Source organism: Sparus aurata, chromosome 8 (genome assembly GCF_900880675.1).
Source record: "Sparus aurata chromosome 8, fSpaAur1.1, whole genome shotgun sequence".
Classification (NCBI taxonomy): Eukaryota; Metazoa; Chordata; class Actinopteri; order Spariformes; family Sparidae; genus Sparus; species Sparus aurata.
The window spans coordinates 13,325,297-13,346,305 of NC_044194.1; the positions used below are offsets into that span (position 1 = coordinate 13,325,297).

Here is a 21,009-nt window from a genome sequence, read left to right on the forward strand (position 1 = left end):
ATTGTTTGCTTTGCCTGGGTTCCTGGCGCTTTCCACCCTCCATGTCCCACACCCCCACCTCTCCCTTTTCCACTCTCCCTCTCTCTCTCTTTCTCTCTCTCTCTCTCCCTGGCTGGTCCATATGCTCAGAATCTCAGGCTAATCTCATCCAATGCCGGCCAGCCTGCTCTCCGTACATATCGCTGACCGTATGTCTCCGTGTATTTTGTGGGCTCGCGTTCATGAGAAGTGACAGTGTGGGAGGTTCAGAGGGTTTGTGACATCCCAGAGGTGCAGGGGTGAAGATGAAGAGCATGCAGCGTAACCCCGTCTCCTCTCATTGTCATTGCAGTGGAGTGGCCAGATCGGACAGCAAACTCAGCGCCAAGGCCCTCTATGGTAAGTGACTGCACAGACGGAGTATTATACTGTTGGACTCTCTGCAAGACTTAACATGCACTTCTCATGTAATTACACCTGTGCTTATTCCCTTGAAATGAGCCACCACAGCCTGTGTCCACCTTGTAATACAGGAAGTTTTACAGTCTTGCTTGTTGAGGAATAGTTTTATAAAAGCTTGCTCACTGTTACTCATTGCTCATTGTATTATTCTATATTTGCTTGGGGCGGGAATCACAGAGTCACTCCTGATAGGATACTGTCACAAAAACGTTGCCCACGTTAACAATGGCACCAAGATGCAGTGATTCAGGGATATTTGATACATTAAAAGACAATTATCTATGATACATCGTGACATCTGCGCAACTGAAGAAGACAAAATACCCTAAAAGGTAAAACTGCATTGTGATGTCAGTTTTAGTGAAGTGCATGGTGTCATAGCCAGGGTCGTGACGGTTACTTGAATCTGTTCCAATAAAGTTACAATTGCCTGTTAAAAAATGTCAGTAACATAATCCAAGTCTGATAATATTAAAGTTAATGTCACTTCCGTTACTTTTGGATTATCTTGATACCAAACATAAGCAAACAAAGACAAAAGAAAATAAATGTCAAAAAGATAACATTTATGTAATCCTGATATGTAGTATGTCTTCTATAAGATTACACACATGGTTCATCATTCTTTATTTTAAAATTGTAACCCTGTCAGTAATCCTTTTTTTTTTTTTTACTGAATGTATCAGTGATTTTATTGCATCTTTTTTCCTGTAACTTTACTGGGTTAGAGTTACCTTTTTTTGTATCCTAATAACCTCATCTAATCTAATCTAATCTAATCTTATCTAATCTAATCTAACCTAACCTAATCTAATCTTGTTACGTGTATTCCACTGCTCCCCAGACCTGTTCAAAGCTTAATGCCTGACCACAGATTCTCCAGTAGTCCAAAGTGAAACAGCCTTTAGACAGCAGAACAGTTTTGCAGTACAGTGTTTAAAGTAAGGATAAAACTGTCGCTCAATGTAATCTGTATAAACTTAAATCAGTGAAAAAATAAGTTTGTGCCAAAATCAGTCAAGAAGCAGTGACTCCGGTAAGTCACACTGGCAGGTGAGGAGCGGAACAAGTTTTAGTAAAAATATCAGTAAACATTTTTGGCACCAGTGGCAATACAATGCACAGCTTTCTACTGGGAAAAGATATATTGTCGTGTTGATATTTTGTCTTACCCTTAATATTCGCCCTATTGTAAAAACCTAAATCTAATCTAAATGTTCCCTGTGTAGCCAAAACCTGATTCACCCTCAATTATTAAAAACTGTTGCAATCTGTGACAGTTTAATTCCTTACAATGAGCAAAGCTTCTGTATTTAATTTTGTGTCAGTCCCTTAACACCGTCCTGCAGCTGTAGATACTCTCTATTGCACCAAATATGTATTAATCCGCAGCTGAAAATAGTCCCCAACAAAAACGATATTCACTCCTGTTTGAGTAACGTTTGTTAACCAACTGTTTTGGTTTCTTTTTAAAAAGATTGAGCTTTATTATTATTTTTTAATTGTACATCTGCAAATCACAAACAGAATACCTCTCTACCTTTCTAACTGTAAATCATCAAGGTGTGTGGTTCAGAAGTGTAATTGACTCAAACCATTTGCTATTCAAATGTCAGAAAATCCAGCACTCTCTCTCTGTCGCATGTTCCTGCTGCCTCACAGTCTCGCTGACCTATCACAGTCCTCTCCCCAGAACACACACACAGTGATAAGAGGGGGCCAAGGTCCTGCTGAGGGGCCCGTCGTGCTCCGGCTGCTCACACCTCTGTCAGACACTGAGGGACGTGGTAGGGAGGCTGGGTCCCTGAAGGGAACATAAGTTTTTCATCTCTGTGCCGTGCCTGCTTGGCATGCTGGGATTTGTTGTCTGAAACCACATTGTGTTGTCTGACTTTTAGTCTTTTGTGCATACTTTGAATTCAAGGATGTGTTTGTGGTATTTCAGGGCTCCTTTTATATCTACGTACATTGTCAGACTGCATCATTGATCTGGCACGGCTGTGGTTAAATCTCAGGGAACACTGTGACGTGACATTTTTTTCTCGCTGTGGCATACTTGGGCTTGGGTGTGTGTTTGCTACTGAAATATGTTGTATTACATTAGCAGGGAGTGCAGGGCGTGCCTGTTTTAAATGTGTGGTTGGAACAGGGTGGGGATGCCCACGTCTTGCAGGTGAATAAAAGGCGCATTGAAAAGAGGAGAGGAAGAGGCGGACTCTCGCTCACCCCTGGTCCTCCCCGCGCTGCCTCAGACATGAGCTCACTGGTCTGTACCGGCACCTCCTTCCTCGCTGCCAACATAGGGCAACATTGTACAGTACAGATAGAAACCTACGCCCAGGTACAACCTGCTCTCATGCATCGCTGCACTGTTCCAAATTTAGAAAGTGCCTCAAATGACAGACGACGGTGTTGTCGGGATGCAAGATGTTCCTGAACCATCTGACTGTGCACCTCGTTGTCTGTGAAATATTTTGGTGCCACAAGTCTTCCAAGTATCCACAGGATGCACCCACCCCCTTGATCTCTGTGAAATATCCCACCGTATGTGTGACGGGGCTGAGCTGTTTTTCATTGGCTCGTCTCGTCTTGTGCAGCAGATGGTCCACCGCTACCTTCTCAGGGCGGGATGACAGCAGCGTGACTGTACCCTCCTGAACCACAGTATCATAACAGTGGGGGAGATTTGGATAGATATAGGACTGTTGCTCACTATGTGCTGAATAAACATGTAGAGGAACAACAGCAAAAGTCCGAGCTCAATCTCCCGCATGCAAAACGGCCTGTCATTCACACAATGCTGGGAAGCTGGCTACTGATGCAAATGATGCGCAGGTCCTCCCACCCTGATCTGTTATCAGCAGATTTGAAGTAGAGCAGAGAGGTGCCACATCAGACTCATCACCCCCACGGGCTTAAGACCATCCAGCAGCTTTCTCGATTTTTTTCTCGGATTGTGGTTGAGGAGCATGTCTCTGACAGGTAAAATGTGTTTGGGATGAGAGCAAATCAACAGGTGGAAATTCTCATCGAAGGACTTCGATATCATCCAGCTCTACCGTTTTTCCTGAATGTCTGTCTATGATACATCGTCGACTACTTGATTTTTATCAGTCAGCCATATTTACAGTGTCAATGTCTGTTTCTCTTAAAATTGTGTTATCAGTGGCTGTATTTAAAAAAATAATGGCATGCGTTTGGCCTCTTTGAACCTGTATTAATTTGTTTTAAATGAGTTTGACTGTTGTGAGTCAGGCTTTGAGGTGTGGTGATACCTTCTGGTGACATATGGCCACATCTATGTGGACACAGTATCCAAAAGGTGAGCTGCATAAAAAACAAGAGATGAAGTCATGAACATGTACCAATATGATCATTATTGTATCGTTTTGCGTTATCTGGGTGTTTGGATCTTGCGAGAAAGGATTTTATTCTTTCATTAATCAATCTAAATTAGAAAAAAGTTGGTTCAAATGTACCAGTTTCAAGATATTGTATAAAAAAAACAAACAAGCAAGTGACTGTCTTGGTTTTGGGTTGAGTCAGGTTAAATAAAGGGCAGTTATTAGCGAGGTCGGGTTGTCTGATTGATCTGGGTCATGTATTGGTTTGATGATCTGCCAAGCAGCCATGTTTATCACTGGTTGTTGACTCTGGAGAGAGGCCTGAGGATCTGCCCATCTGCCTGCTAAGTGGCTCTTATTGCAAGCTGTCGCAGCGCTGTGAATTGATTGGCATAAATGTCAGTCATTAATAAGACATGGGGCGAGCTCGACTATCAGAACGACACCTGACACTTGTGTTTCACCTGCGGGGAGCCAAGCAGGAAGGAATCGGCAGAGAGGAAATGGCAGGAACAGGAAAGGCACATGCTTGCGTCATTTGCTCAGTGACGGCGCCTGCGTGGACGTCGCTTTAGAGTCACAGCTCTGACTATGAAACATGTTTACATTGCACTGAGTCATCACTAAGGGGATAAAGAGTCTTGACACACATTTTCTCAAGTGTCCTACAAACAGCAGGGCTTTTGTGTGACACGAAACATAAAGTGAAATGAGAATCGATGTGTGACATCAACATGTTGACTCTGCTGGGTGGGAGACAGAAAGAGACCTGATATGAGGTCTGGCAGTGGAGTTGATCGGAACATGCTCTCATTTAACCGTAATTGTTACCTGCAGACTGTTCACCTGGTAAATAGGTCAATGAGCACACTGGCACTCTCATTCAACATCGGCCAATTCAAAAACAATAGTGCGGTCAACAGCACACAGGGCGGTAAACAGTGAGCTTCAGCATCTACTAAAGTCATCCATACGTTCAACAGGTCGCTGCTTTTGAACTTTATTGTTATAATTAATTTTTTTGTATGCTGTAGTGGTTTTGAGGAATTGCTTTTAGGAAATGTAGCCGGTCAATATTTTATTATATCCGTCGATCAAATGACAATAACGAACACAATGTGGTGCCTGTTAGATTTTTATGTACAAATGTTTGAAGAGTGATTTCAAAGGGGTTTGTTGTTCCTGGATTGATTGTTTCACAAGTGAACGTGTTGTTGTGATCATATTCCAGGCTGTTGTTTTTTTACTTTTACTTCCTTGTGCAGTGATACTGGAAGATGCAGTTTTTTTTTTTTTTTTCGTTTGTTTGTTTGTTTTTTTTGTGCTGGCCAGTAGACTTACCTCAAGTTCTGTGGTCTGTAGATCGTCAGTGTCGGTCTGTCAAATCCTCCACTGTCTGTTTTGGAGGTTGGTAGTAGATGGACTATGATGTGATTTGATTTGAAATGTACGGTATACTTTGTTTGCATTAACTGTAATATTAGTGCTCCGCCATGTTGAATCTCACCTCAGATGTCCGACTCTCGTGGCACACTGCCATCGGCCGTTAAAACCTCTCCTGTTAGATTTATGTATACGTAATAACAGTTTTTGCAGCAGTCCTGTCCAAGCGCACCTGTGATTTTGTCTCACCAATAAAATCCTCTTTTTACCATGAAGTCTGGCCTTAAGTCTACTACAGTCTTTTAACTGTACACCTGTTAACCAATGCTAGCTTTGTCTACACTCACTGATCAATTTACCTCACATATTTTTTTATCAGTTCAGTAGTTTTGGTATAAATATAAGCAGCATCATGCCTGTATGCTTCAGTCTGCGATGACAATGCACCCTTGTCTGTCTACAGAAACTGTTAACCATTACATGTTTACATTTATCTTTTCATGCCCCAATCTTTAAAAGGTTAAGTGCAACAGCAATAGCACTGAATAAGATTGTAATGTGAGAGCTTTTTAATGGGTGTACTCCGATTGTTTAGCAGCCCAGACTGCAACTTTATGGTTTTTGCTTCACTGTTGCAGTTGTCGTCATATTTTTTTTTAGCTGCTCTGTAACTGCAGGGTGTGTGAATAAGCTACCATAGAAGAAGAAGTATTACCATATTGACTTCAGAGTTGATGATATGTTGATGCTGTGTAGCCAGTAGCCAAAAATTCATAATTGCATATAAAACCCTCCCTTCACTCAAAATGTATTTTTACCTCACTTTGATGTTCGACCCTCGCTGTGCAGAGCGATGTTTGTGCAGTTTGCTTCTGAGAGGAAGTGAAGAGGCCTTCATACAAGTCATTCATACATACATACTTTTTTTTTTTTCAACACTTTGGAGGCCAGTATTAAACAAGAGTTGAAACCTCACCAGCACTTTAACCTGTCAGAAGGTTACATGTGACAATTTATTATACTGTGCCACAAACGAGGAAGGGATGGTGCTGTCGAGAAGTAGCGTCATTGATCTTTGACCCCTCAGTAAATCTGTGCCTCTGATTGGCGCCCCGGATAGAGCGAGTTTTAAAGCCAGTCTGATCGTCTCACTGTTACGTGAGAGAGGTCATATCTGGTCACACAGACACTTTGATATGAGATTCAATGATTAACTTCTCAGAATGGTCCCCTTCCTGTTTATTTGCCCACTGGACGTACACTTTTTGGTCATAGAATTATGCTAAAATATGAAAAATCACGAGTAGTATTTGACTATTAATGCATTTCTTGCTGAGGTTTTATTGCACTATTGTAAATCATATTGACCAAAACGCTATCGCATGTCAACAGTTGCCCGACATACACAGATTACGTGCCCTTGCCACTTCCTTATTGCTCCGCTGGTTTTCTCAGCTCTCACATTAGTGTTTTGTTTCATCGGTCTTCATCTGGTCGCTCTGCTCACACGTGCAACATGTGGACTTCAGGTCTGTGTCACCGTTGTTTACATAGTAGGATATACAGTAAGATCCCAGGCAGGAGGTGCTGATTTTTTTCACTTTCTCACCTTTAATCTCGCTGTTTTCTCATCTACAGAACAGAGGAAAAAGTATTCCAACTCCAATTACATCATGCATGAGACGTCACAGTATCATGTCGAGGTAAGACCCGCTCTGTTTATGTTTCTCAGAAAAAAGGAAGTTATGATAATAGTTGTGATTTTCAGCCTGTTCATGTTTTTAAAAAAATGTTTAGAAATAAGCAAAGTTATATGTCAAAACTGAATTAATGAATCACAAGGTTAAAAGTCATCGTAGTAAGTTAATATTTAATCATTTCCTTGCAAATGATTGCAGACACTTGCAGTTTCCTATGCATTGCACTGTATCTTCATTTTGTGTTACTCAAAAGTATTGTTTACATTTTCATATAATTTACTGTACGATTAATTTGTTGTTGCTGATGCATTTGATACATGTTCAAATGCCTTGGTGAATATCTGACTGGATATTACATGAAATTAAATTGAATAGATAGTGAATTTTAAAATGTATATAAAAACATGAAATTAGGATATAAAATGGGGCATTCTGGTAACCTAGTTTTAAGCCCCATAACTATTACGTCTTCAGTTTGAAGGACCTTTGATCAGAGTCACTCCTCTCTGACACACTGTAAACATAAAAGGCTTAAAATAAAATCTGAAATGAAGATCTAAAAATCTTAGGATTTAGAATTTTAAAAGGTCACTGAACTTGAAGTAAAAAAAACAAGAAAAAAGTAAAACCATCTATAAAGGTTATTGTGTATTGTTCTGTTTCCCAGATATAAAAACTGACATTCTGGCTAATCTCTTAATTACATCTCATTTACGGGAACTCGGTCATAACAGTGCAATCAGGATTCTGATTGCAGCAGTGGGGAGTTGATTTAGGGAGTTTGGAAATGTGCTTCATATCAGGGATGATGGTGTTATTGAACCATGTCCCGGGTCCGCACAGGTAGGATTTATGTGACTGCCTCCCCATTATCACACGTGGGCAGGTAATAACAGATACCTGCCACGTAGGCAGCAGTTGCATGCAGAGCAGCGGAAGTTTTGATGTCAGATAAAGCAGGAGAGTTATTCACACAGCTAACAAACACGAAATACAGATTTTAGCAGGTAAAAACTGTACATAAGAAAACAGGCCTAAATATACAGTTACAGTCAAATGAATAGTTCAGTATTTTTGATGAGAGGTAGAAGATGGATACCAGAGTTATATCTGTGTGTTGAATTAGAAGCTGGAGCCAGCAGCCAGTAAGCTTAGCTTGGCATACAGACTGTCAACAGGGAGAAACAACTGGCTTGGCTCCATCCAGAGGTAACAAGATATGCCTACCAACACCTCTGAAGCTAAAAACTCTGGTTTTATAGGGAGTTGTCTGCTTGTCTAAATGTTCTTGGCAACAATAGACTGTGCCTATCATGGAAGCAGTCTCCGTGACATCACCCACACTTTCATCAAGAGCCACTGAGAAGCTCAGGTGACTCAAGACGTCACCATCTTGGTCGTTGTCTGTAGCTGCAAATAACTAATCCAAAAATTGTCGAGAAAGAGGTGGTACGTGGGTGGAGCTGAGGCGAGCTGAATGAAGCTTGGTGGCTGACACACAGCTTAACAGCTAGCATCTAACGCTCACTCAAATTTGACTCGCCTTTAATTATGCTTAATTGTAATAATGATTCATTATTCTTCCCCCCATATAGTTTTCATGAACATGGAAATTAGCTGTAGAGACCAAAACTGTTTCTTTATTATCAGTCTGTAAACATGTTTATTTCTGCAGTAAAGTTGGGTCAGACAGATTTGGCACTTTTTCTGTTGGCTAATGTTTCAGCCCTGGAGGTTTGTTGCTTTTTGGCGACTGTCCGAGTCATAGTTGCTGATTTTACACCTCTAGTTCTGCATGTATTAAACAAACAAGATATTATTTGGCGTTTAGTGAGACTTACAGTTGATGGTAACTGGATTTTAAGTCAGATTTGGTCAGAGCCCGGCTAGGTGTCCCCCCCCCCGTGTTTCTAGTTATCATGCTAAGCTAAAGTAACTGGCTGCTCTCCAGTTTCATATTGTTGTCATCTAAGGAATCTGCAAGAAAGCAATTATATTTCCCAAACTGTCAATGCAGCCACTTAACTTGAAATAAAATGTATTTCAAAATAAAACCCAATAACCCTTTAGTCGGTGTCCCCTCACACTCATAAATGTTGTCCTTCATTTACCAACCCTCTGTTTTCTCCTCAGCATCTCTCCACGTTTATCATGGACAAGACAGAGTCCATTACCACAGTGGACGATGCCATCAAGAAATTGGTCCTTCTGGACACAAAAGACAAAATCTGGACCCAGGAGATGCTCCTGCAGGTCACCGACAAGGCGGTCAGGCTGTTGGACTGTGACACACAGGTAATAAGAAAGATATCGCATTAACTAATTAATTATACTTTCTTATTCATAAACATCTTGTCTCATGTTGTCTCACTGAGGACTCATCCTGCTCAGATGCATCTCTAACCAGTCCTCTGTTGTGCTCCTACAGGAGGAGTTGGAGAACTTTCCTCTCTCCACCATCCACATGAGTCAGACTGTGCTCAACCAGACACGCTATCCCTCCGTGCTGCTGCTGGTGTGTCAGGACAAGGAGCAACACAAACCCGACATCCACTTCTTCCACTGTGACGAGGTGGAGGTGAGTCTCGGTTTGAATGTTACAGGCTCAGTTTGCCTCCCTCATTGTCTGCGCATGATTGGCTGGCATTGTGTTTGGCGTCATTCATAAATCCAAGCCGCTGTTGTTGGAACGCCAGGTCAGGTTTCAGTGCTGCTGGTGGCAGTGTGCTTCCGTGTATCCATTTACATTTTTGCCGACCTTGTTCAGAGATATTTGCTCAAGGGAAAATCTATAATAGTATAACTTAGTGTAAAGACCCCTTTATAGTTCAGAATCATTGCTAGTCACTTTAAAGAATGACAGCCTTTGGCTTTATTGAAATAATATAAATGAAAGTGGGGTGAAAAAGATGTGGTTTTGAGAGAAAAGCTCAAATGTTTTTGTGTTAAATGTATTTATTTGCAACATGTTTTAACTTTATGTATGTGCAAAGTCAGTTAATTACATTTATTTTCACCTTTAGTGAGTGTGCGTCGCAGAATGCATCATAAGTTAATACATACAAACAAATACACAAACTACACACAAATAAATGAATAATTAATTTGATAACAACAGGCAACTACCTTGTGCAATTATTTTTTGTGTATACTTATTTTTGTATTTGTGTATTACGATGATGAGTGCAAGTATCCTGTGCAATTGTCCTTCTTGATCATATTTGTATTTGAAAGGTGAATAGAGTGAATATAGTCTTTATTATTAGTACTAGTATTTAACTTTGTGTATTTTGGTTTGCTTTTGTCTTGTTTCAATGTTTTCTTTTAGAACTCTCTCACTGTTGTAAGCTGCTGTAACAAGTGAATTTCCCCAGTGAGGATCAGCAACATCTTATCTTATAAGGCGTGTTCGCTTAAAAAAGTGACAGCAACAGCAAATGCTTGATAAGGCTGCTCCTCATTCGTAGAGCAGCAAGAGGTCTGCGGTATTGATAGTCAAAGATAAAAATAAAGCAAAGCATGAACTGATAAACTTTGGGTGTAGACTTGAAAATAGCAATACCAATAGGATCCAGACCTAAATAGAATCTAATCAATCACTTGGTCCAGTGGAGTAGAATCCAGCATGAGGTAGATGTTATTGTCAGCATTCGGGTAATATTCTCACTCAGTCTTGTGACGTGAAAGGTAGAGTCTGAAATATTTGTCCTTAAATATGACTTTGGTGATTCAACTGTGAAACTGTTGACAAACTGATGTTCTGTGTGTTAAGTTTCGCCCCGTGTGTCTCTCCTCTCTCTCTTCAGGCCGAGATGGTTCATGCAGATATAGACAGTGCCATTGGAGACAACAAGCATGGGAAGAAAATGAGGCTTCAGACACTAAAGTGAGAACACACCCACACCCACATACACACACACACACACACACACACACACACACACACCATGGTTTATCTTGCTCTGTGGGTGTTGTTCCTACGACACCATAATTAGTGTTGCTCCAGGACCATTACTGCTGTTGAAAAAACAGCAAAGTCCACAGAGGGAGTGAGTCATGTGTGTTGAATAGATGAAACGAAACACTCGTACCCAGGAGACTGGATTCGATTTCCCATGTGAAAGTCACTGTTGTATTGTTGACTTAATGCCGTATTTTACTTGATTTGCCTTAGTAGATTGTTTGTCTTCTGTCGTCTGTTGCATTTTGGTCAGGTTCAATCAATAAAAATACTTGGTTAGGTTTAGGTTAACCCAGATCATCAAAATAGACCAGTGTTAACATTACCTTACAAAGGCCGACTTCTCCCACAGGCATATTTTTCCTGTCTATAGTCACAAAGTTTTGACATCTCGAAGACGTAATTGGTCAATTGCAAGGATGGTCCTGGAGCAACATTAATTATGATGCTGTAGAAAACACCCTCGTGAATATTGTGATGACACTGACCTTTTATTAGTAGTTAGTTAATTTGATGTTTGGGTGCTGAAAGTTTTGTTGCCTCCTCATCTTCCTCCAGGGTGAATCAGGAGAAAATGAAGCGTCACAGAGAAACAATCCTCCCCCCATCGGCCCCTAAAGGCCCCTCGCCTGCTGCGAGGGGACGAGTGGCAGCCCCAAACACAATAGGTGAGAATACACAAACTGCACACACACACGATTAAAAAGCACTCTTTAATCTTTACCTCTGTTTAATCACATTGGTGTATTTGTGTCTGGATGCAGATAGACGAGCCTCCGGACAAAATGACGCAGAGTCACATGAAAAGCTGGCCCAGCGCATTGAGAAGGATGTGGTGAGCATTTTTTTTTTTATTTTGTGTCCCTAGCGATGCCATCACCATGTCATTATATGACACAGCTCCTTTCACTGTCTCATAATGCCATATTCTTCATGCTAAACCCCAGGATTTGTCTTCCCCAGCAAATCCTCAACTGTGCCCTGGATGACATCGAGATCTTTGTGGCGCGGCTGCAAAAGGCAGCAGAGGCCTTTTCTCAGCTCAACAATCGCAACAAGAGTAAGAAGAATAAGAAGAAAGGACCAGCAGGTCTGTCTCCCTTTCTTCTGTTGTGGTGGAAGAATGCAGTGACAATATGTTCATATTGCTCACGTCGACATGTTTGTGTCTTTTTGTGTCCTGTGACCCCGGGACTCTCATCCAGTGGTGCATGTGTGGTACTGGTGGCCAGTGTTGGGTTCTGTTCAGTAACACAGTACTCATTACTCAAGTGTCATAACTGATGTGATATAATTACTTCTTACTCACTTCTAAAGAGTGCTGATCTGGTGTATTAATGTTATGTCACACCCACAGAAATGTTGATTTGTCTGATTTTTACAATTCTATTGTTTTGTTTTTGCCTTGATAGAGTTAAAACTGTTGGTAATGTCAAAAGAAGGCAACATTTCAGAGTAATTGTGCAAAGAGATGCAGATTGTAAGAGTCAAAACAATCATAACATTTACAGGGACTGAAACCAAAAGTGTATTAGCTGAAAGTGTGATAGCAGTTACTTCCCTTGATAATTACTGTGCAAAGTAATAATATTACTGTAACATGTTGCTGAGTAATGTTTTACGGCCCAACACAGGCTGTGTTGTGATGCTGTGTTTTTATTTATACACACGTTTTCTGTGCAGACGACCTGCACATGTAACATACATGTGACTGGTTGATGTGCCTGTGTCAGGGGCAAACACACGCACAGCAGGTGTTTTTATTCCATGCATGTATTTGGTTATAACCATGTAAAAGTAACATGAATGTGTGTTGTCTCTGACTACAGAGATGTAAGTGATGTGTTCTCTGTCTAGAGAAGCAGTTTCTCAACCTCGATCTGGATCCCATGAGGGGACTCTTGTTAGAAAGACGTATTGATGTTTTTTAACTATATTTCTAAAAGTTAAGCATTTCTCACATGCCAAAACCTTTTATATAATTTGAAACCTCTAAACTGCTGAAAATATAATAGAAGTATTATTATACTCAGATGCATCATTTAAACTGTGTTTCTGGGGTTGTGAGTATTTTGAGTTGAGAAACTGTGATGTAGCACATCTTTTTTTGACCTACTCTCTGGCCAAGGTGAGCTTTTCATCTGTAGAGCTGTTTGCTTCCCTTTATGTTCACTGGAGATGTAGAAGTTAGGGCTAGACTGATTATCAGCCCAGCCAATTATTGGGACCGATATTCAGCATTTGTCCAATTATCAGTATCGCTTGGAGGTTTTTGCGTCTGAGTTCCAATTTAAAACATTAATTTAAAAATGTACCATGCTGTGAATTGTAAATTGACCTTACTTTAAAAAGGTCAGGAAACCAATCACCTCAGAAATACTAAGTAGACTATAACATTTAACTAAAAAGTTTTAACAACTGAAACATATTAATCGACTTTACTTGGTAATTTTGATTGTAATAAAGATCACGTGGTCAGATTTGGGTGTTCTTCAGCTCCTCTCTCTGTATTTAGTCACCACATCTGTGATCTCACTCAAATGTCCAGCCTACAACACTACTGGTTACACATCACAAGTAACAGGCTATAAACACTGAGTAATCTTAATTTGTAAAGTAACTAGTAATTCAAGTTATCAAATAAATGTATGAGGAATGTGGGAGTGAAAATATAAAGTGGCAGGAAATGGAAATACTCAAGTAAAGCGCCTCAAAATTGTACTTAGGAACTGTAGTTGAGTAAATTGTAGATAGCTGTATTCCATCAGTGGTTATTTCAGGGGTAAATTCTGACACTGAGATTTTTATTCTTACTTCAAATGTGTATCGGTTCCAAATGTTGGTTATCGGTCTCCTGTATTACTAATAATTGGTATCAGGCATGAAAACAGCAGATCAGTCAATCCAGAGCATAAACTGAGAGCTTAACTAGAGATGGAAAAATAACATTTAGGTCCATGAACCCTGGCCAGAGAGTGAAACCCGTGTCCGGTCTGGTCAGTCGGCTGGTAACTCTGGAGTCTGCGTGAGGTCACTGTTGCTCTGCTTGTTTACAGAGGGCATGCTGACCCTGCGAGCCAAGCCCCCCTCTGAAGCAGAGTTCCTTGACAGCCTGCAGAAACTGAAGCTGGCCTTCAACCTCTTGGTGAGATATCACAGCTCCTTAACCTCCCCTCGTTCATCCGCCGCCCTTCATCACCTTCTCATTGTGTATCTGTCTCTGCTCCCCCTGCAGGCCAAACTGAAGAAACACATACAGAATCCGAGCGCATCCGAGCTGGTTCATTTCCTCTTCGGCCCGCTGGAGCTGGTAAGAGCTGTGAATTTGACAAGTTGATACATATGAAGGCTGTCGTCCTGTCATCCTCAACAACTGGTGGTTTTTCTAAATGTTAAGGGTATAAATTGCATGTTGCACAAAATAAGTTCTCCACGTCTGACAAAAAATACCCTGAGCTTGTTTAAATGCAAAGGCTGAAACAGTTTAGAGTTTGCATTGTTACCATTAGACGTTTGTTTGTATTTTTAATGGCACCACACCCACTTAGCCTCTGCTAACCTCTCACCCGACTGGAGCGACGTGGCTTTCAGCGCCGACTCAGGTGCGGCCACAGTTACATAAGGTTGGTTTCCAAAGCCGCAGAGTTGAGCCACTCCTTCGATACTGCAGGATGCAAACACTAAGCTGTGATTAGGGTCCTGTGCTGATATTATGCGCTGACCTCTGTACACTTTGGATTTGCTTGATAAGGTGGAGACAAAGATATAGAGTGGGGCACCCATGTTCATTAGCTGCTCTCAACAATCGGTCTCAACACGCAGCAGCTTCAGATTCATGTTTATCCTGTTTTAAATTGCTTTAGAATGCAGAATTTATCCACATTTTACTGTGTTTAAAATGGGTTTGCGATGCAGTTAACAGCTAATATTTTATTCAGGATACCGCTGTTGTTTTCTGCTGGTTATTTATTACTTTCATACCCTCTAAAAATATATGGATGATTTCTTTGGTGAATATAAGGGCTAGATATCAAAGCTTGATATCACTAATGGAGTGGCCAAAGTGTGTTCAGAGTATCGAAAACCTTTTAAGTATTGAAAATTAGTGCTGAATATTTAGTCAAATCTTTTGTGTTGTTCACTGATATTTTGATTCAAATAAAAAAAAAATTAGTAAGCATGCTGATTTTAAGTTCCTGATCCCCTGCTTGTGTTTGAAGGTATTAAAAGGAATATTTTACCACCAGTAACAAAATGCATATACTATATTGGCACCAACACATCAAAGTACATTTGTCAGAATATGTCATTACACTTGATATAAGTCACAATTACCTAGAAATTAACAGTTCAGTGAGTTTTTGTTGTTCTATATTAATATTTACTATTTATTGAAATGCTATTTTCTCCAGTGTAGGTAATATGGTCATGTGAAAATATGTCGCTCATGTGTTTTGTTTAATTGGTTTTTTTTTCCCCAACATGTAAATGATAAAAAAATAAACCGTCAAATAAAAGCTTTCAAAACAACAAAATGAAAATGGAGAGAAAAGAAAACCTTTTACATGCTGGAGAAGAAGTAGAAAGAAGTATACACTTATTTAATCCTTCCCCTGTTGACCATTAATCTTGTGAATGCGTCCACAGGTGCTGCAGAGCTGTGGAAGTCCTGAACTGGTGCGTTCAGTAATCTCCCCTCACCTCTCCAGAGACGCTGTGGACTTCCTGCGGGGACACCTCAGCCCTAAAGAGATGACCATCTTCGAGCTGCTGGGGGATGGATGGACCAAACCCAGGTACATAAATGGCTGCTTTTATAGAGTGCTTTTGTCCAGAGTGCTTCAGAGTTTGACACAGACACAATCAGCTACCATGTAGGCTGCTGCAGAACATTGTGAGCAGTGACAGGAGGGCATTATTACTGCCTGTACAGATGTGTCGCTTAAAGGTCACCCTTTGACTGTGCTCCACTTCCTCCTGCAGAGCAGAGTGGCCCAGGGATCAGTGCGCTCCTCCTTATTACCCAAAGTTTCGTAATGGCTGGGAGCCGCCGGCAGAGCTCTTTAGGACGGCTCCGTGGGAAACAGAGGGCCCCAACATGGGGCCACTGGCGAGTCCCATCAGCCCCGATTACAGAAAACACTCAGCTGAGGATGTAAGGGTTGTTTTTTTTTGTTTGCCACCATATCTTTAAATATACAGATCATTACGGTCAAACCCAAGAAAACTGTAACAATCTGTCTGTTTTTGCAGTTTTATGGAACTCATTCCTCGAGCTCTTCAAATGGGTAAGTAATGGAGTCTCTCAAACACTCTGCTATGCCTTTTAAACGCAAAAACAAACTGTGATGAGAGGTTAACGTGTGTCTTAACAGGTCTTACAACGGGATGCCCCCCTCCCGCAAATATGCCAAAATTCGCTACCACTTTGTAGCAAGGAATGCCAACGAGCTGTCAGTGCTGCAGGATGAAATCCTCGAGGTAAAAACCATTGAAACAAAGACTGACACATAGCTAAAGCCAAATGTGATTGTGTCTGCTGTTAGCAACTTTACATAATTGTCACTGTCACCACTGAAGCAACTTCAGCTGCATCCAAGTCAAGAGTGTCTGTTAAACTGTACCAGACTTGAGTTTAAAGACCGCTTTCAGTGCTGTGGAGTGAGATGTGAAATGTGTCTCGCAGGTGATAGAGGACGACAAACAGTGGTGGAAACTACGGAATCGCAGCGGACAGGCCGGCTACGTCCCGTTCAACATCCTGGACGTGGTGAAGATAGAGGAGCCAGAGGGCGTCTTCATGCAGGTGACCTGCTGTGCTCTACATTCAGTCCATTAACATCACATTCTTTCAAGACTTCTCTGACTGTATGGTTAAAAACTCAAGTCACACTCGGTATGTCGCAGCCTATTGTGTAGCTGTGTATTTTTAGCATTTCCACAGGCAATGTGATGTCAAGTTTCATTTCAGAAAGTGTTGCAGACTTTGCAGCAGTGTTAAGAAACCAGTTTATCTGCGGACTGTATACTCAGTAGGACAGAATGCAATTTAGATGAGGCAAGGGTTCAAATCTCTGAAGAGTTAATGGAGGTTTGTGGTGGCGTACTGGGCCGGTGGGGAAATGGGGCGACTATTATCAGAGAGAGAGAGCCACGCTTCCTCCGTTACTTTGTACTGTTTATAACATTGATTACTGAAGGAAGGTCAGCTCAATTAATGTCAATTATTAACCCTGAGTGTTACACCAAACTCCATTCTAAAAACATCTGTTTTATGGGAGGGCTGTACTTTTCACAGTAAAAACTGTAGTTACACAATCACTCAGACTCCTTTATGATATGCTTCGATCTACAGGCACATTCAGCTTGCATTTAATGTACTCAGTAACATCAATACTGTGATTAAGTGTTTGACACAGGTATTGACTGGCCGTGGTCCCACAGTTTACCATTTTCATCCACTCCACTGATAGCCTGAAGATTTCTTCCTGTGCTGCACCTCACATTTCTGAGGAAGTAAAGACAATTGTAAACTGGGTTACTTTTGAATTGTTTGACGTGCAAAATGCAACAAAGCTGCTTTCAGGCATGGTGCCACTAGCTTAGTTCTGTTTAGTGCCGGCAATATTACAGCGCTTGTTTTTCCCCCAAAAAGAGTACGTATGAACGGTCTGCAACGGTTCAGACCGCTGAGCAGGATACATAGAGGCGACATAAACAAAAACCTGTAAAAGTGTTGTAATTATGTGTTCAAACGTGGATTCAACATCTAATAGATCAATAATAAATATGTATTTTCTATTACATAATTTGTTTAAAGATAATTTCGTCTGTACCCACCAGGATCAGCATCCAGGGCTTCAGGACATGTTGTGTTTTGAATAGATTTCATTTCAGCATTACGTTCTACATTCGTCTGTGTTGTCTCACTTTCACTCACTTCGCCTGCAGTCATAATCCTTATCTCAGCTGCACAAGCTCAGGCCTGACCTCAGGCAGGAGGTCAGTATGAATTTTGGGAAATGTAGGCACTCTTTAACTAAAGACCAGCTCAAGGTCTCTTTATCACTACTTGTGGATGCATTTGTATTGCAGCCGGGAACTGTCACTTCCGGGTTTGAAGTACAAAAGATGATTAAGACACAAAGAGATAACAAATTGTGTGAATCATGGCGATAAGGAGGCAACACAGATAAAAGCTCATTAATTACTGTTAATGGGTTTTTCCTTTTGGAAGAACATTTGCAGTCGTATCCACTGAGGAGTTGCCGAGAGAGCTTTGTCTGCAAACTCTCCACACTTGTTACTCTACAATATGTTCATACACACACACACACTGAAAGCCTTCCTTCCCAATGACACACACTGCAAGCATTCACACTGCATGCAGGTTCACCAACGCCCTGCAGCAGCTCCTGCATGCGGTTGCTCTTCCTGGAGAGAAATACTTTCACACACATATTTGGCTTTTGGCTCCCGGGCAAAAAACGTAGAGTGAGATGAAAGACAAAACCTGTTTTTAGAATAATACTGGCTGCAGTTGCTTTATCATGAACTGTGTGTTTGTGTCTGCGTCTGCGTCTGTGTGTGTGTGTGTGTGTGTGTGTGTGTGTGTGTGTGTGTGTGTGTGTGTGTGTGCGTGCAGCACGGCTACAGGACGTCACCTCCTGGTACTCTGAGCCCTGGAGACAGCTTCAACAAGGGCAGACCCAAAGACAAAAGTGAGTGGGCGCAAACACGTAAACAAAGTCAGATTTAGGATTTTTAAATAAGCAGCTCTTACAGGTTTTTTTTCTGCTGTTTCTGCGCTGCAGTGATGGATGAGGTCAACAATGAGCTATTGATGATGATCACCGCAAACAAAGCCCAGCCACCCAGGAAGATCCGCGTGGAGCGATCGGCCAGCAGCCACGTACCGCTCACCTTCGACTCAAATGCAGAGCAGGTGACCACATGGCTCACTGCGAAAGGTTTCTCGAAACCGTAAGTCGCCCATGACGCTCATCAATCCACCACGTACAAAATGCCTCCCCACACCTCTCTGTCCTGAGTGAAATGTTAGATAGTATTATATTTGTTATAAATTATATTCCTTCAATGTGCAGCTGCTGTTAGAAACTTTAATGGCCACTGCTGTTTCTGAAAATGTGAGCAAACAAGCCACAGAGCTTTCAGAAAATTTCCACTTCAGAGGTTGTGAATACCACAAGAGGAGGGCGTTCATATGGACTCTTTCTTGTGAACACAGTAAACATGACCCCATTTGAAGGCATTATAATAACATCAAGTTAGTAAGCTGACGTGCAAGTTACCAGGACATCGGAGCAGACACACCCCAAAGAAGTCTTTATTAATGTAATTGATTACACTTGTGCTTTTCCTGCTATTACATGTCAAAAAGACACAAGACAGCCTTTTTTGGATCTACAGCATCAGTGTACTTTGGAAATAAAGTAAAATTATGAAGTACTATGAGTAAATGAGTTGTCTGTCTGTGTCGTCTGCAGGACGGTTGAATGTTTGGGGATCCTGACCGGAGCTCAGCTGTTCTCCCTCAACAAAGAAGAGCTGAAGGCGGTGTGTGGAGACGAAGGCGGCCGTGTGTACGGTCAGGTCACCGTGCAGAAAGAACAGCTGGAGGTCCGTCACACACTTAGACTCGCACTTACATGCAACCTGCTTACACACCAGTTACAAACCCGGCTGCTTCATTCATGGTCTGATAAATAAGGGAGGGAACGCTTCCCCACATTGCTTCCATATATTTCTCTCCATGTGCAGACTGTTTACCTCAGTGCTAAAGTATAGGGGTGTTATAGTATAGTGCAATTCATACACACTTTTTGGAGTACATTTATAGTGATTATACAGTGTGAGTCTGTGAGCTCTGACAGCTGACGGGATCATGTACAGAGTTTACTCCCATGATTTAAATGCTCTGACAAAGACTTTTGAAGTACTTTTAAATTTTTCTTTAAGCATCTTTGTTTAATGATTCATGCTCTTTAATATAAAGGGCCTTGAAGTCTGTTAAGATAAGAAAAGCAGTGCTCTTTAACCAGTCGGTTGCCATTGATTTTGCAATTTTATGTCTTAACAATGCAGTTATTGTCCTCAATGAGTTCCTTCCTTGCTCAGGGCCATAGACTTCGTAAGTGGTGAATCTCTCATAGAAGAAAGAAAACCTTTTATAACTTTAAAAACTAAAGATAAATCTTGGTGTGTTACAGAAGAGCAGGGGAGACTCTGAGCTGCAGGAGATCATGAAGCGGAGGCAGGAGAGGATCGAATCTGGCAGCAAAGACTGAACCAGCGCAAAACCACCCAGGCACGTTGGGTCTGCTCATCGCTCTCCAACTTCTTAAAATCAATCCAAAGTAGTACATACTGAAATGTTGTATACATTTTTAATTGTATATTTATTTTGTAACACCCAATGTGTATGCATTCAAGTGTTTTTTCCTATCTAATTATGTCGTCTTTGTTTTTATTGTCTCATCAGATTGTGTTGCTGTTTGCAAAGAGGAACATACAGTATAAATCTATGTACAGAGTGTGTGTGTGTGTGTGTGTGTGTGTGTTGAGTGCGTGCGCGCGCATGTGAAAGCATGTAACGTACGAGCAGGTGTGGTCGACGTTTATGCTCATTGTCAATACTGCAGCTGTTTACTGAATGATTTGGTGAATAAGTAGCTATTAGTCATTGCTTATCTAAATTTGTGCCAGAGTGTTTGGACACATTTTCTGATATATAGCCAATTATTTTCACATTACTGTTTACAGGTTTACTAAATAAGAAGACTCTCTGTCTTAAGTCGTCCTAGCAGGTGTCATAAGAAGTCGTCTCATCCTGGTTGGTAACTGGTTGATTTGCATCTCGCACCCAAAAAATGAAACTCTCAATAATCCTGCATGTAGATATTGTCTGTAACAGTGAGCTGCTGTCATTGAATGTGTTTTTATGCGGCATGGTGTTTAGACGTTTCGACCTGCAGACAAACGGGAACACTAGTGGAATATATGTGATTATGTGTCGTGAACAATTATTAAATGAAGATTTTTGAGAACATTCAAGAGGGGTTGTAAATACGATGGGACATACTGTTAAAAAAAAGAATATAATTAAAAAAATAAACTCACTGATATCTGTTCTTGTGCTTGATTCTCGTGTTTGTGTGTG

The 21,009-nt window shown here is 41.2% G+C and overlaps 1 protein-coding gene across 3 annotated transcripts; it reads left to right on the plus strand.

Moving 5' to 3' along the window:
* Positions 1-45: 45 nt before the first annotated feature.
* Positions 46-20,972, plus strand: eps8l2 (EPS8 signaling adaptor L2). Of its 3 annotated transcripts, none has more exons than XM_030425363.1 (19): positions 46-378; positions 6,807-6,871; positions 9,002-9,163; positions 9,297-9,446; positions 10,675-10,754; positions 11,388-11,497; positions 11,594-11,664; positions 11,793-11,889; positions 13,886-13,974; positions 14,065-14,139; positions 15,477-15,625; positions 15,813-15,984; positions 16,083-16,117; positions 16,205-16,310; positions 16,516-16,635; positions 18,475-18,550; positions 18,644-18,812; positions 19,337-19,469; positions 20,060-20,972. In XM_030425363.1, the coding sequence occupies exons 1-19, from the start codon at positions 285-287 to the stop codon at positions 20,135-20,137; spliced, it is 2,031 nt and encodes a 676-aa protein (XP_030281223.1). In that variant the 5' UTR covers positions 46-284; the 3' UTR covers positions 20,138-20,972. The 3 variants fall into 3 exon arrangements, with proteins under 3 accessions (XP_030281223.1, XP_030281222.1, XP_030281224.1); XM_030425362.1 differs by having other exon boundaries at positions 52-378; positions 11,793-11,919; XM_030425364.1 differs by lacking the exon at positions 46-378 and adding an exon at positions 3,165-3,423 and having other exon boundaries at positions 11,793-11,919.
* The last annotated feature ends 37 nt before the right edge of the window (positions 20,973-21,009 follow it).

Excerpts from the sequence above, each read along its gene's own strand:
- eps8l2 (XM_030425362.1), top strand. The coding sequence starts at position 285 with ATGAAGAGCATGCAGCGTAACCCCGTCTCCTCTCATTGTCATTGCAGT. Across the intron at positions 16,636-18,474 it reads CAGAGGGCGTCTTCATGCAG|CACGGCTACAGGACGTCACC; the intron begins GTGACCTGCTGT and ends GTGTGCGTGCAG. Across the intron at positions 19,470-20,059 it reads TGCAGAAAGAACAGCTGGAG|AAGAGCAGGGGAGACTCTGA; the intron begins GTCCGTCACACA and ends GGTGTGTTACAG.